This window comes from Amblyraja radiata, chromosome 16 (assembly GCF_010909765.2).
Source record: "Amblyraja radiata isolate CabotCenter1 chromosome 16, sAmbRad1.1.pri, whole genome shotgun sequence".
NCBI lineage: Eukaryota > Metazoa > Chordata > Chondrichthyes > Rajiformes > Rajidae > Amblyraja > Amblyraja radiata.
Genome location: NC_045971.1, coordinates 21,315,431 through 21,332,033, shown reverse-complemented (window position 1 = coordinate 21,332,033; position 16,603 = coordinate 21,315,431). Strand labels below are relative to the sequence as shown.

At 43.7% G+C, this 16,603-nt stretch overlaps 1 protein-coding gene across 3 annotated transcripts in view; it reads right to left on the bottom strand.

Moving 5' to 3' along the window:
• The window catches only part of nags (N-acetylglutamate synthase), a 44,821-nt gene extending 28,436 nt beyond the window's left edge, over positions 1-16,385 (bottom strand). For all 3 annotated transcript variants that reach the window (XM_033035303.1, XM_033035304.1, XM_033035305.1), the window contains exons 1-2: positions 15,926-16,385; positions 4,249-4,523 (exon numbers count right to left, since the gene is read on the bottom strand). In XM_033035303.1, the coding sequence (XP_032891194.1) occupies positions 4,249-4,523; positions 15,926-16,363 (713 nt within the window). In that variant the 5' untranslated portion in view covers positions 16,364-16,385. The remainder of the gene's footprint in view (positions 1-4,248; positions 4,524-15,925) is intronic.
• Between the last annotated feature and the right edge of the window lie 218 nt (positions 16,386-16,603).

The following is a 16,603-nucleotide window of genomic DNA, read 5'->3' as shown; positions in this document are numbered from 1 at the left end:
TAGACTGAATTAATTGTGAAGTCCATGATAGTGGATGGCTTCAACTTAGATTATCTGGATGTAAGGCAACCCCAGGGTTTCGAATAACTGTTTGGTAGCTGAACAGCTAACATAGTCAATTTCATGGTCTTGCCTACCATTTAGGATATCATCAAGATATGCCATGACAATATGTTTTTGTCTTCTGAATATTGCCAGAGCTGGTTTTAGTGTCTTGGTGACACTCTTGGCTGATGTGAACCCATTAGGTAACGCTTTAAACTGCTATAGCTGCCCCATCCAGGTAAATCTGCGATGATCCTTGTGAATGGTACTAAATAGTAAACATCTTTAAGATGAATGCTTGCCATGAAGTATCCTTTGGAATTTAGTTGTTTGGCAGTAACAACCGGTTCCATTTTGAAATGTATATACTTAACAAACATATTTAGTGAAGTTAAGTCAATGATGATGCGACATCCACCATCTTTTTTGGGTTTAGTGAATATATTTGATACGAATTGCAAGGGTTTAGGTTTCCCCATGATACTCTTTGTAATTATTCTCACCAGTTCAGCTTGTCCCTCTTGTTTCTTTAACGGAGAGGGGTAAAAAAATACCCTCTGGGGTGAATGTTGACCTGGTGGCAATTTTTCTAGTATGAACTGTATTTGTATTCACTAATGCCATTGAGTATATACTGATCACTCGTGATAGACTCCCATGTGTTAGTATTACTCTATATACTGGTAGGAACCAGACCCACCTACCTCCATGGTTATGGGTATTCTTCTGTTTCCTGCCGGTCCAACGAGTGTTGCACGTCGTCTGACATGGCGGTGACGTTGGGGGGTGGCACATTTTCCATGGGGTCCGCTCTGGGCCCTGGTCTAAAGAAGACTTTCGATGATAGAATGCGGACCCCGAGCTTTCATCAGTCCGATATGGTAGACGTTGACTGATGGACGCGATGGGGTGCTGCTGCGTAGGAATTACTGTTTTTGGTTTGCTCGTCCCGGCCCTGCCCTCATGAGCCGAAAGTTTTGTAAAAACCTCTTGCATGTCCTTCATATGCTTTGTGAGGTTTTTGCCAAAGAGCAGTGGGTCTGGCTCAGTGGCTGGGGTATGCACAACCCCGCAATGTAGGATTTATGGCAGGTCTTATGACTTGTTTACGAAGGTTGTGGTCATCTCCGTATTTGTCCATGGAACGAGGAGAAACGATGTGATGGCTGACGTCAGGCTTTTAACGGCCTCATGTACGTGGGGTTTCCACGTAGCTGTCCACCACACCTAGCAGCTCTTCCTGTTCCTGCACCCCTTGCATACTCCCGAGATCTTCAGCCATTGCCCCTGTTCTTGACCAGCCCAGTCCTGGTCACCAAAGCTATCCTCTGGAAAGGAGGAAGCAATGGACAGTGCACAAGGCACTGTGGAGGGAGTGCCTGACCCCCCCCCCCCCTGCGAGGGCACCCTTCCTGGGGTGCACCTCGCTGGAGCTCCTGCTCCAAGAGCCGCTCCATGCGGCTCAGGCGGCTGTCCCTCCCCCGCCTGGGTGGAGAGACGTCCCCGTCCGATAAGTTGGAGCCACCGGCCGGACGCCTCTTCCATGGCTTTACTTCCAGCCCGCTGCTCAGACGCTAGCGGGGCTGGGCTCGGCGTCGGGGAATAGCGGACCGCCCGGTAAGCGGTCCTACCGCCTTGTTGCTGCCCCCGCGAGATGGAACGCTCCTCCGTGGAGTCGAGCGGGGGCAGGTCTGTTCAGGCGGCTGTCTTTCCCCCCGTGCGGGGGGAAAGACGTCCCGTCCGATAAGTCGGAGCCACCGGCCGGACGCCTCTTACGTGGCGGTACTTCCAGCCCGCAGCTTAGGCGCTAGCGGGCTGGGCTAGGCGTCAGGATAGCGGAGCGCCGGGTAAGTGATCCTACCGCCTTGATGCTGCCCCCTAGATGGAACGCTCCTCCGTGGAGTCGAGCGGGGGACAGGTTTGTTCTAGAGCCTTTCTTCTCTGCCGGACAGCGGAAGGCTCCCTGTGAAAGAAAACCCAACGTCAGCTTAACTGACGGTCCGTTCTTTCACCTCCATAGCGGGAGCGCCTGACTCCCGCTGTGCCGCTGTTGCTCTGCTGGACATAATGCCGCGCATGCGTGCTGAGCGGGTTCTTCACGGAATCACTCACGTGACTCTGAAGTAAAATTAGCTATGGTGTGCTTGTCAACACAGAGCTGACTTCCAGACATAACCACTGCAGTGTGAAATTACAGAAGGTGCCAAAGGTCAACTGACCCTGAATGCACCAAGTATGTATTTAGGTTTATTATTGTCATGTGCATTGAGGTACATTGAAACACTTTTGTTGGCATTCTATTCCATAAAATCAGGTATTACTTTATTTTAATGCACTAACCAAAACTCAAGTGCAGAAAGTAGAGCAAAGAGAAAGATCCCCTCGTTCAGAATATGGTTCTTAGCACTGAAGCGTAACAGCTCCAGAGAAATAATCCAGTGTCTGTAATATGAGCGGTTGCAGAATCAGGACAGTACCAGAAGTCTGTTAACAGAGGGGAAGAAGCTATACCTGAGTCTGGTGATACGTGATAAGTTATCTAATTTTATTTCCCAGGGCATTTGTGTTCTTAAATAATTTACAGTAGTTTAATGTTTTTAAATATGATCGTCTAATTTACTTCTTTAATTATTTAAATCAACGTCACCAGCTTTTATAACAACTGGGCAGTCGAGGGCCATCAGGGTGGTCTGGGTCTGAGGTCACATGATGCATTCGCTCGAGGCCTGGGTGCACCTTTGGTCCAATTCACTTGGCAGGTGGGCAGAGCAGAGTGGTCTTCCAGGTCACTGGGATTCTGTGCCTGCAGCAGATGTGGGCCTGGTCATGTTATTGGACATTGGACTTTTTCTCTGTAGCTATCACCGCTCTGTAAGTGTTGCTCTGTAACTGTTGCGGCACAATGCTGTGAACCAGCATTGCTTGGTTCCCTGGACGTTCAGTAAAGAGCATTTTCTCGCCTCTAGGTCCCCCTCCCCCCTTCCTCCCTCCCCTTGCCCACCTCTATCTTTCAGTTTGAAGAATGGTTCTGGCACGAAACATCACTTGTTCATTTTCTCCGGAGATGCTGCCTGACCCACTGAGTTACTCCAGCATTTTGTGTCTATCTTCAGCTGAGAACTCATAGTTCTCTGATATCTTTTTCTTCATGCAACCTGTTGTATGCGAGTTTGGCTTGTTCGTACTCATGTATAGGATTATCTGATTTGATTGGATAACACACAAACAAAAGCTTTTCACTGTTCCTTGGTACACATGACAATGATGAAGTTGACCATGATGAAGCAACTATAGAAACATAGAAAATAGGTGCAGGAGTAGGCCCTTCGAGCCTGCACCGCCATTCAATATGATCATGGCTGATCATATAACTCAGTATTCTGTACCTGCCTTCTCTCCATACCCCCTGATCCCTTTAGCCACAAGGGCCACATCTAACTCCCTCTTAAATATAGCCAATGAACTGGCCTCAACTACCTTCTGCGGGAGAGAATTCCACAGATTCACCACTCTGTGTGAAAAATGTTTTCCTCATCTCGGTCCTAAAAGATTTCCCCTTTATCCTTAAACTGTGACCCCTTGTTCTGGATCCTCTGTGGACTATGCGTGTGGTTGGACTTTAGTTTTGCACTACTATGTTCCCCATGTATTACGGCTATTAATTTATTGTATTACTACGTAATTATCTGTGTGTTATTGCGTTGTCGGGCCTGTTAAGCTGCAGCGAGTAAGAATTTAATTGTACTGTTACCACTACATAAGACAATTAAACACTCTAGATGAATCCTGTTTAAAATAGGAACTGCAGGTTTGACACAGTGCGACTGAAATGCATTAGCTCTGAAATCACCACTGCCTGCTGCTAACAAATCAAATCATCTACAATCAATGGGAGTGACTATGGAAATATCTCTTGTTGGATCAATTGAAATGCCAATAATTATTTCCCTACTGTGGTTGGTAGTAGAACTGGGGATGCAGAGGATGGGACCACTCTCTGATGCCTCTCTTTATCCAATGTGACTGAATTAGACCAGTGGCAAGTACATATATCTTGCATTATATCAATTTTTTAGCTTCTGTTAAATGTTAAGAACTTCACAATCAGTCATAATTATGTCCAAATCAATGACACTTTTAAACTTGTGTTGATTTGCCCACACAAACCATGGTTATTTTAGGTCGTAAGTAATGCAGCTGTACCTATTGGGAAATGAAGGCCTCTTTGCATGGAGCATGGCCCCGCCATTAAAAAACGGCATGGTGACAGCTGAGTTCCTGTGCAGTGCGTCAGTCAGGATCTTGCAATTCCTCAGTAGTAAGGATTTAGTTTCCGCAAATGAATGTGACGTTTCTTCACTGTACTGACTAGATAATCCGATTACAACAACAGGCTTCATGTCCATACGTTGCAGGAATGCCAAGCCAAACGCCAGACTGGACACCATCTCTTTCGAGCAAAAGATCTCTTCATCCACCTGATGAACATAAAGATAGGGTTAGTTGACATGACGGATCAGTTCTTGGGCAGCCACTGGTGCTGTTCTATTTTCAGACCATTAGCACACGGCATATTTAGATTCCTCTTTTCACTGGCTCTAAGTTTTTTTTTAAAACCACAAGTCATGTGAATCCTGGGTTGGGACCTGGGAGTTGTTATGTAATCTCCTCAAAAATCAGTATAGCAGACTATTCACTTGGTAGAAAGAAGAGAAAGTGGATTTTCTATAGATGATAAACCATTAGATGTTTGCATTGAAAGGGAATGAAATGCCCTTGTTTGCAAAATACAAAGTTAGCATACCACTTCAGCTGTAGCAAAGAATAATCAAATTTCCTGACATTATCTTTAATTTGCCAGCCAGCTGTTTTATTAAACCAGTATCTTCCTTTGCAAACTCTGTCTACCTCAAACCTTGCTTTCTCACCCACTTTGTACTATTAGCAAACCTGGTTACTTTATGTTCTGTCCCTTCTGTTAACTTGATAATATAGATGGTAAATGTAAAGGCTCTCCAATGATTTTCATCCAAACCCTCCAATAGCCGACCAAAAAAAGACCCACTGTTTTCAGCAATTTAACTAATCCATGCTAATATCCACACTTGAATGCACCTTTATCTGTGGAACAATCATTAACATGTCACATCTTATCAAATTCCTTTAGAAAACCCAGATATCCAATAGCTCCCTCTTATCTACTCTCCAGAATCCCTCAATAGGTTTTCCAGGATTGCACAAGCCTTATTTGTCTTCCTTAAAACCATGTTAATGTTGTTTTTTCTAACTTTACTAGTACATTGTTATCATGGCCTTAATAATGGGTTCCAGTCTTTACCCTTCAACTGTTCAGTACCCCCCCCACCCCCCTCCCCCCCAAGCCACCACGATAATCTTGAAAGAGCAGCAACTACATTTCCACAAACAGAGATAATGACCATTCAATCATTTTTTTGAACAGTCATGTAAGAGATAAATGTCACTAGAGACACGAGGAATGCCCCCTTGCTCTTTTGAACTTTTGTGTTGTTTATTATGGGTTTTACAGAGCACTATGTTTATATCTGTTGTACTGCTGCAAGTAGGAATTTCATTGTTCCGTTTCGGGACATACAGTGCCCTCCATAATGATTGGGACAAAGACCCATCATGTATTTATTAGCCTCTGTACTCCACAATTTGAGATTTGTAATAGAAAAAGAATCACATGTGGTTAAAGTGCACATTGTCAGATTTTATTAAAGGCCATTTTTAAACATTTTTGTTTCACCATGTAGAAATTACAGCAGTGTTTATACATATTCTCCCCCATTTCAGGGCACCTTAATGTTTGGGACACAGCAATATCATGTAAATGAAAGTAGTTATGTTTAGTATATTGTTGCATAACCTTTGCATACAATGACTGCTTGAAGTCTGTGATTCATGGACATCACCAGTTGCTGGGTGTCTTCTCTGGTGATACAAGTTCAACCATATTACAACCATTTTTTGCTTATGCTTGTTTTGGCGGTTAGTACTCTTCAGTGTTCTCTTCAGCATATAAAAACATACAATTGGGTTCAGATCCGGTGATTGACTTGGCCACTCAAGAATTTACCATTTTTTAGCTTTGAAAAATTCCTTTGTTGCTTTAGCAGTATGTTTGGGATCATTGTCTTGCTGTAGAATGAACTGCCGGCCATTGAGTTTTGAGGCATTTATTTGAACTTGAGCAGATAGGATGTGTCAATACAATTCAGAATTCATTATATCAGCAGTTGTATCATCAATGAAGATAAGTGAGCCAGTACCTTCAGCAGCCATACATGCCCAGGCCATCACACCCCCAACACCATGTTTCACAAATGAGGTGGTATACTTTGGATCTTGGGCAGTTCCTTCTCTCCTCCATACTTTGTTCTTGCCATCACTCCGATATAAGTTAATCTTCGTCGCATCTTTCCACTAGACCTTTTTCCAGAACTGTGGTTGCTCTTTTAAGTACTTCTTGGCAAACTGTCACCTGCCATCCTATTTTTGCATCTGACCAGTGGTTTGCATCTTGCAGTGTAACCTCTGTATTTCTGTTCATGGAGTCTTCTGTGGACAGTGGGCATTGACAAATCCACTCCTGACTCCTGAAGAGTGTTTCTGATCTGTCAGATAGGTGTTTGGGGATTTTTCTTTATTATAGAGAGAATTTTTCTGTCATCAGCTGTGGAGGTCTTCTTTGGCCTGCCAGTCCATTTGCGGTTAGTAAGCTCACCAGTGCTCTCTTTCTTCTTAATGATGTTCCTAACAATTGATTTTGTTAAGCCTAAGGTTTGACTGGTGTCTCTAACAGTTTTATTCTTGTTTCTCAGTCTCATAATGGCTTCTCTGACTTTCATTGACACAACTTTGGTCCTCATTTTGATAAACAGCAATAAAAGTTTCCAAAGGTGATGGAAAGACTGGAGGAAAGACTAGGTTCTGAGAGCTCTCTTATACCTACATTAAGGAGGCATTTAAACACACCCGAGCAATTACAAACACCTGTGAAGCCATGTGTCCCAAACATTATGGTGCCCTGAAATGGGGGGAGCTGTAATCTTTACATGGTGAAACCAAAATGTATAAAAATGGCCTTTAATAAAATTTGACAATGTGCACTTTAACCACATGTGATTTTTTTCTATTACAAATCTCAAATTGTGGAGTACAGAGGCAAATAAATAAATGATGGGTCTTTGTCCCAAACATTATGGAGGGCACTGTATAACAATAAAACACTCTGACTACAAATAGTTGTGAGATATTCTATGTTCAACTGAGAGGGAAGGCAGGACCTTGTTTTAATGACAACCAAAGAATGGTGTTTCTGACTGCGTAGCACCATCTCCATACTGCATTAGACTCTTGCTCAGTAGCTAGAGTGGGACTTGAATCCACACAATCTCTGACCCCAAGATGTGAGTGTAATAGCACGATTGACACTCCAGTGCTTTACTTGATTAATTTTAAAATATAGCACGGAAACAGACCCTTCGGGCACTGAGCCCACGCTGACCATCGATCACAGATTCACACTGGTTCTATGTTATCCCGCTTTCTCATCCACTCCTTACACACTGAGGGCAATTTAAAAAAGCCAATTAACCTACAAATCAGCAAGTCTTTGGGTTGTGGAGCAAATCAGAGCACCCAGATAAAAGCCACGTGGTCATTGGGAGAACATGCAAACTCCACACAGACAGCACCGAGGTCAGGCCCGAACCTGGATCTCTCATTGAGAGGCAGCTGCTCTACCAGATGTGCCACTGTGAGCCCTCACCGAGCAACTATGTGGCGTCATCCTTTATATGGAGGGACTTTTTCTGCTCTCATGCCTCTTTTGATCAGAGAAACATAGTTGGCGGTTGAATCACAATCTATGCCAAGTCCATGACGCTTAATGCAGTTAAACTAAAACTGGAGGTTAATCTTCAAGCCAGTTATACAACACATTATGAGAAAAATTCAGATTGGGAAAAGGCCAAAATAGTAACTCATCAAATGTAGCTTCTGTTCTTATTTCTACTACTCCTTTTGTCAGCATTTATGCTAAAGCATAGATTAATCAGTGCAACAATTGAAACTAATTTCTGGAATTGAAATTGCCAGCACAGCAATTCTTTTCATTAGATATATCAGTGTTTTAGGAATTTTTAAATGAAGATTAAAGATAGGCAACTGTTTTTTCCTTCATGTCCTTGTAAAACATAAAGCATTCTGAAAATTCTATTACTTTTAATTGTGGACATACTTTGCTACTTTGCCCCCAAGTTCGTTGTTCTCGAGTATCTATCCAAATAACGACCTTCTGAAATGTACGTTTGGCTCAGTTTTCTATTTATGTGAAGACCACGTGAAGGATATGTGGCAGACATTCTTTCCAGGAATAAATTTCACGGCCGTGGTCTGGCTATTGCCACCGTTGTTACTGCCCAGATCTGTAGATTAAGTTTATGTCTATGTTGTAATAACAGAGGATATTCAGCCCATCGGGTCCATACAAGCTCTCAACAGAGCAAGTGCACCAGTTCCATTCCCCTTCCACCTTCGCTCCTCGCAAGCCCATTGGCTCTCTTTACAAACTCTTCCCAAATGTTTATGTTTTAATCTGCAATCTGCATCAGAAAGTAAGCAATTATGACTAACTGGGATAACATTGCTAGTTACCAATGTGTTTATTTCCTTTGCTGAATCTGCACAGTGTTCAATTGTGATCAGTTTTTAGTTCAATTCTCTATACCCCCCAGTTGTGATCAAACATTAAAACACCTTTGAACACGGATTATACAAACTAAGACTTTGCACCTCGACCTTGCTGAGCTGCTACGGAAAATCTATTCACTAAATACCATGCTAATTTTACTTTTCTATCTGAATAAAGGTGTCAGATTGGATTTAACATTTCCTTGTAGGTGAAAAGAGTTTGGCGTTTTCTGGCAAGTTCCATTATCAAGTTTGCTGGCAGTTTAGTACAGTTTGTGCCACTGTCTCACAGCTCCCGGCTATTGGCTCCCAGGCTCAATCCTGCCCTTGGCTGCTGCTTATGAGGAGTTTCCACATTCTCTCAGGGATCATATGGGCTTCCTTTGGAAGCTCTGTTTTCCTCCCACATCCCAAAGACATACTGGTAGATTAATTGGCCTCTGTAAATCACCCTTAGTTTAGGTAAATAGTGAAATAAACGGGGAGTTGACGAAAAGGTGAGAGAGGATAAGGTGCAGACATATGAGTAGGTATGTTGCAAAGCCTACCTGAAGCGTCGTTGAAGATCTGCTGCTGAGGGTGTGCGCGATTTTGGCGCCGTTTAGAGGGGGCGGGTTTAAAACCCGATTTTCTCTAAGCTGTTCCAATCGAAAATGTTCAGCCTAGTTAATTATTAACGAAAAATCGCTGGAAGACCCCGTCGCAAAAGCTATTATTAGGTTTAAAGGCCTTGAATAATAGTTATAGTAGTTTAAAAATCAATCTCTAAACCCGCGACCGCCAGCAACCGCAGGGTCTCATAAAGCAAATGGCAGAAGTTAGGTTGTATATTTTTACATTAAAAAGGGCTTCTAAAGATCCCTTTATACTAAGTTTAATATTGCGAGTAGCTCAATTTGGGCCCATTATATCCCGCAGTATTTTTCTCGGCATTTGGGGCACAAATCTACCGCAATGTGAACGTTCTAAACCAGCGCGTTCCACAGGGACCCACTGGAAAGCTGATTTAAATGGGCATTTATTTACAGCAATTAAACACTAAATTCCTTCGATTTGGCCTATAAATTAATGTAAATGAGATTTAAAAATCATGTTTTATTGTGAATTATTTGTGAATATTATTTGGACATTTAGGCTATTTAAAAATGTTAATCATTTATTAAGAAATGGATAGATGTTTAGATCTAGTAATTGAAGTCTGAAATTAGCTACAATTAGGTAACTAACTAATTATATGCTTTAATTTCAGGTCATCCAAGTAAGATTATTTTATATTTGTTTCAGAATGCTTCAATCTATGATAACTGAAAATTTCATTCAGTTCTCTTAATTTTTAAGAAAGTTATGGGCTTTTGACTGTTCACGATCACAGCTTTTTTGTTATGTCCATAGAAAATCAATAGGGAACAAGATGCTCATTTCCCAGTATGAAAATGGCCATAACTTTTTAAATACTTGAGATATGAAAGTGAATTAGGTGTCAGATTAAACTTATTTTTATGCTTTATCTGATGGGATAAATTACAGACTTGATTTTTAAAATCTCAAAATTTTGTAACATTGCTAATATGAGGAACTTGCTCAGCTGGGAGCTAGCACCGACTGACGGGGCAGAAGTCCTGCTCTATTGTAGTAAGTTTAGTTTAGAGATACAGCATGGAAACAACCCCCTTCACCCCATTGGATCCACACTGACCCGTTCACACTAGTTCTACATTATCCCACCTTCTCATCCACTTTCTTCACTCCAGGGGCAATTTTACAGAAGCCATTTAACCTCCAAATCCGCACGTCTTTGGAATGTGCGAAGAAACCAGAGCACCATGAGGAAACCCATGCTGTCACAGGAAGAACGTACAAATTCCACACAGACAGGTCATGACCGAATGGGTGTCTCTGATGCTGTGAGGCAGCAGCTCTACCAGCTGTGCCACTGTGCCGCCCTACAGCAAATCCATGAGCCATTACAAAACAAAACAAACTGCTTTCAAATTGCCATGTTCTTCTGCGGGGTTAGACTCAGCATGCGTTCCAAGGACTTCTTGGTGAACAATCAGCATGCAGTATTCTGTGCAACTATAGGTTATTGGTCAGATTTGCTTAGAATCTGCTTTGTGAATCCCTGCCTGAAATTTCAACGCTTGATGTGAATCCATTCCTTCCTTGCCACCTCGCTGGTGCAGTGCCTTTGTATGGTTCTATCATGCGGATGTCCTCACCCAAACTTTATTCCTTGGTGCACAACAGGCAAGGAGTGATCTTATAGAGGTGTATAAAATCATGAGGGGAGTTGATATGGTGAATGCACAGCCTTTAACCTGGGGAAGGGAATCAAGAATCAGAGGATGGAAGGTTAAGGTGAGAGGGAAAAGATTTAATAAGAACCTGAAAGGCAAATTTGGGTATATGGACAGCTGTCATGCCAGAGGAGATAGTTACAGCAGGTACAATAACAACATTTATCAGACAATCTGCTACCTCCTTTTATTTTTCCTACCTCCGGTTCCCTCGTCTACTTTCATTTTGAAGAAGGGCTCCCACCCTAAACGTCACCCACTTTTTTCTCCGGAGATGCTGCCTGATCTGCTGAGATACTTCAGCGCTTTGTGTCTATCTTCAACATTTATAAGACACGTGGAGCATGGATAGAAAATATTTCGATGGATATTGACCAAATGTCGGCAAGTGAGACTAGCCTAGATGGTGCAACTTGGTCAGAGTGAACCAAGTTGGGTTGAGAGTCCTGTTTCTGTGCTGTATGACTCAAACGATGAGCCTGCAAAGCAAAATTACCAGATGTTGCTGGGAAGTTAACATTTATCAGTCTATGTTTGGCAATCTTGTCCAGATACAATAGTCCCCAATTTATTGGCTGTGTTCTGTTAACTGTTTCCCAACAGCTCAACTCTCTGACATTTTCTGCTGGGAAATGTGTTCTCTAATCCCTTAGAGAGCTTGGACCCTGTATAGAATCTGAGAGTTTATTCACCTGAATGATGATTATACTTATGGGAGCTTTCATATTATTTAGTGTTCTGAATATTGAGACATTGAGAGACACGGAACAATTCTTTGGCAGTGACAAAGCTGGGGCAGGACTTGCCAGCTGTCTAAGAAATCCCCTGGGAAGGGCCTGTACTAGCCTGCCCATATCCCTTCATTGCGTTAAACAGGGTCCAATTTCTTCTCTGGGTCTTGTTCCCTGACACTAGAAATGTCTGTATTAGCGCAAGGAATGGAAAACAATGATGAGAGTATAGCTGGTAAAAAATATGCCAACATCTTTTGCTTTGATGAAGGGGAAAGATAAAATTATTTTGGTTTGGGGATAATGTTAATAAAGTCATATTTATATCTCACCGTTAGATATGTATATATTTTCTTGTAATATTCTAAAGAATATGTATTATCTTAGGCACATCAAACATACTGCAAACTGTGTCATTGTATACCAGTTGCTTTTAAGGCTTTCGTTCTTAAATTACTGTCTGATATGTTAAGTAAATTGTATACTACATTCAGTGACAGGTCGTATTTGGCTCAACAGGAGTGAATCTGAGTTTGTGCTCCCTTTGCAGAACCAGAACTGAAATGAAATGCATGACAGTGCAGAAACTCCAAAATATTTCATCAAAACACCTTCTGGAGTTGGCTGCAAGAGTGAAAATGATCTGTCACTTGAGATGATAATAGTCAGTCAGACTTCCATATATATATATATACATATACATATGCTGGAAAGGAGACCCATCAGGAAAGGCTGGCAGGAGGTGGTTCTGGTAGCCACCTCCATGTGTTTTGAGTCCCCGCGGTGCAGGAAGAAATGTGATATCCTTACTAGTTCTGTGAGAGTGGTTTGCACAGCATTGTGTATATCTCCAGAGTGAAAATGCATCTTATGCCGAGTTCCTTAAGGAAGGAGCCAGATATCAAGAAATGCAGAACATTGTGACAAGCTACTTAAGTAGGTGGAGCAAGGATTAACTCAATCTTGCATTATAATTGGTGCAGTTGGATGAAAAGGATTCTGAATTCCATGCGATTTACTGGAGATAACAATTGAAGGATGGAGAGTAGCGCTTGGGCTCCTCTCGATACTGTGACTTGCAACATCCTCAGTGTAATTATCACTGTATCACGCAGTTCTAGATAGATTATATAATTTCTTCATGATTGCAATGTATTGATGATGTTGTGATCAGCAAATTGGGAAAACTGACAACTGAGCCACTGGTGAGGAAGTTGAGATTCAATGTGACCTTGTTCACCATGGTCCATGATGCAGGAGACCCTGCTGGTCTTCCTGCAGAATGTCACATATCTCAGGGATGACTGCCTTGGGAAATCTGAGCCAGTAAGTATATCGCTCAAAGGAAAGTCCAAGTCAGAAGACTCCTTACCTCAGAATGAATGCCACATTTGTAGATAGTTAGTTAGTTGCTGGATGCTACAGAGCAACTTCCCTGTTGGTTGTAGGAGACTTTGTAATGAACAAATTGTAGTTAGTCCTAAATTTGACCATTCTGAACTCCCATTGTTGGCAGTAAAAATTTAAAATGTGAGTAACTATCAAGAGATGTTCCTACATATTATAAAACTTTTTCCATAACAGTCACAGATAGATTGGTGCTTTCAGTTTCAATTTACATCAGACAATTTACGGACTGAAATGGGGATCACACAAATGGAAAATTACAGGACAGGTATGCTAACATGGAACACACACGGGAGTGCCCATTCTAATTTACATGACTTCACCAGGAAATATTTGGTGGTGTGATCACAAAAAAAGACCCTAGACCCCAGTGTCTGAGCTGAACGTGATTAAGAAGTTAGACTAATCTCTACCTGCACGAGCTCCATATCCCTGTGCCAACCTAAAAACCTCTTAAATGTCACTCCCTTACCTGCCTCCACCATCAACCCTGGCAAATTATTCCAGGCACCCACTACTCTGTGAAAATAAACACTTGCCCTGTCCATCTCGTTTAGACTTCCCATTCCACCTTAAAGCTATATCCTCCAATCTGTGACATTGATTGTGAAAAAACGTTCTGACCGTCTACCTCATCTATTCTTAGAATGTAATATACTGTTATCAGGTGTCCCCTTCAACTTCCAACGCTCTATAGAAAGCAATCTAAGTTTGTCCTACCTCTCCTTGTATCTAATACCCTCTAATCCAGGCAGCACTCTGGTAAACCTAGCCTGCACCCTCTCCACATCCTTCCTGTAATGGGATGACCAAAACTGCACAACACACTCCAAATGTGGTCTAATCAAAGTCCTAGAAAGCTGAAACAGGATTCCCTGACTGCTAAACCCCCAGAACGATGAATGCAAGATTACCATACGCCTCTTTACCACAACACTGTGTTTCCAAGAATAACCAATAGACTGGGGCACCTTTACTCAATAAACTGATCGACCATAGCAGGTTGATTTTGTCCCACTAATGCAAAATCTGTCACTGTCAAACTTAAATTATTCACAACCACAAACTAGAAATAGGTATCTCGATGCGGGCGGTTCAGAAAGCTTCCCGTCTGACTCACTTTACTCCCAGCAATGGAACCGAATAGTGGGAAGTTCATGACACAGGCACCAACTTGTCTGTGCAGCAGATGAACTGCAATTTGATTTTAATTTGATTTGATTTGATTCAATTTATTGTCATTGCACTTTTCAGTGCAACGAAATGGTTTAGCCTGCAGTCATAACATAGAATAAATAACAAACACTCAACACAGTTTAAAGTCCCAAAGTCATTATCTCTTCCCTCCTTGCTCGCCCTCTGCGCTGAGGCAATCCAAGCCTCCGATGTTGTGACCCCGCCGGGTGATGGTAGGCAAGTCCCGCGGCTGAATCCGAGCTCCGCAAACGGGCCGGTTCAAACTCCGCGGCCCGGGGCGGCCGAAGCTGCCGTCCTCCAGTCCAGCGGACGCAGCTGTAGTTGCGGGAGCTCCGGAAAACAGAACTCGAGCTCCCGATGATGTCGTCCGCGGCCGAACCTCCAAGGCTCCAAAGTCGGGTCGCACCGTAACCACAGCCCCGAAGTCGGCCAGGCTCGCGTTGGTAAATCCTGGCTCTGCCTCCGCAGCCTCGAGGTCGGTCGCAGTTGGAGGCCGCCAGCTCCGCGATCAGCCTCAGCGCAGACAGACACGGAGACGGGGGATACGGCAGGAAAGGTCGCACCCCCCCCCCCCCCCCCCCCCGAAGGAAGTCAAAAAACATGTTACACCCACCCACCCACACATACACAACTTCCGGTAATTCTACAATAATCCACCAAATCTCACCCATGTTAATTTTTTACCGTCCCATCCACACCCTACCAACACCCACCCTCCCCCATCCGCGGGGCAACAGTGGGGAGAAACTCTGCTCGTTTAACACAAACGTTGTAAGATTTACAAGCGCTGTCGACTTCTGCAACCACCCAGTCTCCCCTTTCCCCAGCCCCGCTCAAAGCCGGCTCGGCTGCACGTCAATGCAGGATTAAAAAGTAAATTGGGGACAGTGCGATCAAATAATACATGCCTAATATATATATATATATATATATGCTCAGCGGGTCAGTGAATATATATATATATATATATATGCTCAGCGGGTCAGTGTGTATATATATGTGTATATATATATACACACACATACTGACCCGCTGAGTTACTCCAACACTTTGTGTTTTGACACAAATGCATGAGCATATGCACAAATGCATAATCAAAACACCAAGTGCTGGAGTAACTCAGCGGGTCAGGCAGCATCTGTGGTGGGGAATGGACAATGCTTCTGGTCAGAACCCTTCGCCAGACTGAAATGACCTCAAAACATCCCCCTGTCCATTCCCTCCGCAGATGCTGCGCGACCAGCCGAGCGCTTGCAACAAGTGATGTTTTGATCAAGTTTCCAGCACTTGCAGTTCCTCCTGCCTCCGTGTATATAAACATTTCAAACGAAATGCGGTGATTATTTTGGCCACACGGTCACCCTCCAAGCCATTTTGGGGGCTAGATCTTTGCAGACCAGCTGTCCATAGCTGCAAACCGTGAAGCCAATTTGACCGTTTTTTTCCCAACTGCACTACTTTGCAACTGAAGGCATAAGAGTGAAAGTAACTGGCATTGGATTGAATGTAAAGGGGGGTCCGTGAACTTACTTCCACCACGGCGAAGAGCCTGGTGCTGGCGTTCTGGAACTGGGTGAGCCAGTAGCGGGCTTCCCGGGGGTCGGCGCCAATCTCGTTCAGGAACATCCTGACGTCTTTGTAGACCAGGGAGCGGGCGATCTGGTGGTGAGCGACCAGCGGCGCCGAGCGGTCCACGTCTTGCAAGGGAGCGCCGCGCAGTTTGCAGCTCCGGCCCGCTTGCACCGCGCTGAGCCGGCGGAGTCCCGGACCGCACGGCGCGGCTCGTTTGGACGAGAGGAGACGGCCGGCTGTGGCCACCGCACGGCTGCCGGCTGACGCCGAGGTCGCTGAAGCCATGATCTGCCTCTGCACCTCCGAGTCTGGGTCCCGGCCCTGTAAAAGTTGCCGAGCCGTCAATCGGGAGTGTGTGTTTACCAGCAGCAACCTGGTGCCTGGGGGGTTGGACATACGGCACCACCCACCCAAGCCTCAGGCTTACTATTGGAGAGCCACCTCACTGCTCACCGAAAGGCCCGCCTTCCACTTGCTCAAACATTGCTCCTTTCCAAATGTAAATAAAGCGCTTGGGGGCAACGAAGTGGAACTTGTTTCCTTGATGCCAATACATTTTCTTTCATCAAAACGCAACAAAATGTTCGAGGAACTTGCAAAGTAACATAAAGGCACTGCAGTTGCGAGTTTACACCG